This window comes from Frankliniella occidentalis, unplaced genomic scaffold, assembly GCF_000697945.3.
Source record: "Frankliniella occidentalis isolate FOCC.00 unplaced genomic scaffold, Focc_3.1 Scaffold20, whole genome shotgun sequence".
NCBI classification, from domain to species: Eukaryota; Metazoa; Arthropoda; class Insecta; order Thysanoptera; family Thripidae; genus Frankliniella; species Frankliniella occidentalis.
The window spans coordinates 3,025,485-3,027,282 of record NW_026267150.1 but is presented as its reverse complement, the minus strand read 5'-3'; the positions used below and the strand labels follow the sequence as shown (position 1 = coordinate 3,027,282).

The 1,798-nt window shown below is 57.5% G+C and overlaps 1 protein-coding gene across 10 annotated transcripts in view; it reads right to left on the bottom strand.

Moving 5' to 3' along the window:
• The window catches only part of LOC113207980 (regulating synaptic membrane exocytosis protein 2), a 74,018-nt gene that overhangs the window by 26,170 nt on the left and 46,050 nt on the right, over positions 1–1,798 (bottom strand). For all 10 annotated transcript variants that reach the window (XM_052264542.1, XM_052264541.1, XM_052264535.1 and 7 more), the window contains exon 3: positions 45–840. In XM_052264542.1, the coding sequence (XP_052120502.1) occupies positions 45–840 (796 nt within the window). The remainder of the gene's footprint in view (positions 1–44; positions 841–1,798) is intronic.

Below are 1,798 nucleotides of genomic sequence, written 5' to 3'. Positions count from 1 at the left end.
GCCCCCACCCCTCCGGTAGCCCGCCTCAGCCCGCTTGCACTCACCCTTCTCGCTGTCATGCTCCTCCCCGCTGGTGCAGTCTGGCGTGGACCTGAGCTCGTCGTCCGAGGAGGAGAAGGAGCGCTGCGGCACGGGGTGGTGGGCGTGCGTCCTGGCGTGGCCCGGGCCGGCGGCGTGGCCGTGGGGCCCCGGCCCCGCCCGCTTGGTGGAGCCTTGGCGCTTGTGCGGCTTTCGGCCCGGCGGCCCGGCGTGCGTGCCGGCGTGCGGGTAGGCGTGCGGGTGCGCGTGCATGCTGGGCACCATGCCGGGCCCGGGCCCCATGTCCATGGACGAGCTCTGCTCCGAGCTGAGCGAGTCGTGCCGGTAGTGCGGGGCCATGGGCCCGCCCATGTGCGCGCCCCCCATGGGCCCCATGGGCCCCATGCCGTGCGCCGCCATGCCCATGGGCCCCATCGGCCCCATGGGCCCCATGGGCGCCATGCCGGGGCTCATGACGGCCTGCTGCTGCTGGTGCGAGCGCATCAGGCCCTCCAGCTCGCCGCGGTAGTAGCGCTCGTCGTCCTGCTGCGAGTACTGCCGCCGCAGCCCGAGCCCCCCCGCCAGCAGCGGCTGGTTCTCCTTCTCGGCGGCCGAGTGCGCGCGCTCCAGCTTGGGCCGCTTGTCCGCCTGCACGGACCCGGGCGTGCCCGGCAGCCCCGCCAGGATGCCGCCCTGCAGGTCGGCCTCGATGCGCCGCATGATGGAGTCCTGCTGGCTGCTCACCATGCCCTTGTTGATCCATTGGCCCGTCTTGCTCAGCAGCTCCTGCTTCTTGCGGCACAGGATGCACACCCAGATCACCTGGCGGACAACGGAAAGAGCACGTTAGTCGTTGTGGCTGACGAGGTTCCCGGCGAGACAAGACACCACAAATGTATTCCAGAATGCAGTTTATGAATTGGTATCGTTGGAAACCCCCATCGTTGGATCACCGTAATCCGCATTATTTCGAACAACTATATGTTATACTACTATAAATTTGGGAAAAATTCAAGTCTAAGTAGCACCGAGAAACCACAGGGCGCAGGGGCTGGTCCACTCACGGACGCAGGGGCTGGTCCACTCACGGACTAACGTCCCATGTTAGTTACAGGTGATTCAGTTCATGTGAACTTTCGAACGTCTTATAACCCTCTTTGAACTAGAACTTGAACATAAAATAAAAATAAGGTTCTTTTATGAGGTCTCATGGCGCCTGCTAGGTAGGCAACATCACCCCCACAGAGCATACATATACTGCGGGTTGGCCTACCCCGAGTCTAGCAGGCGCTGATCTCCCGCAATTTGCTAAATGAATCAAAGAAACGCGGTCGTACTTTCTCTAGACCATTCCTTTTATGGCCGCGTTTTGAATCAATCAGTCAATAAGTTTAGAAATTTCAGAAAGTTGTCGAATGTTGTACGTAGTGCGTACACACAAATGTTCGTTGGTCTGTCCTGTATATATTTCGTCTGTAAGGCGATGGCTGGTCTGGTTTGCACCGTGGGTTTGCCTTTCAAGCGGCAAGAACTCTTAAAGAAAGTACTAAGTACAAAGAGTACGGTTTGACATAGGGTAGCTGTAGACGATATCTTTATCATCGGAAGTTTTGCATTTGTTTATTTGTTCTCGTTTGAGAATTTGTAAAATAAGCATGACTTCTTCGTTCTCGCAAAGGAAAAGAAACAAATTATCGGCATGGCATGTATGTTGTCGCTCTTTTTTCTGCTCTTTCTCAATCCTCTCTCTCTCTCTCTCTCTCTCTCTCTCTCTCTCTCT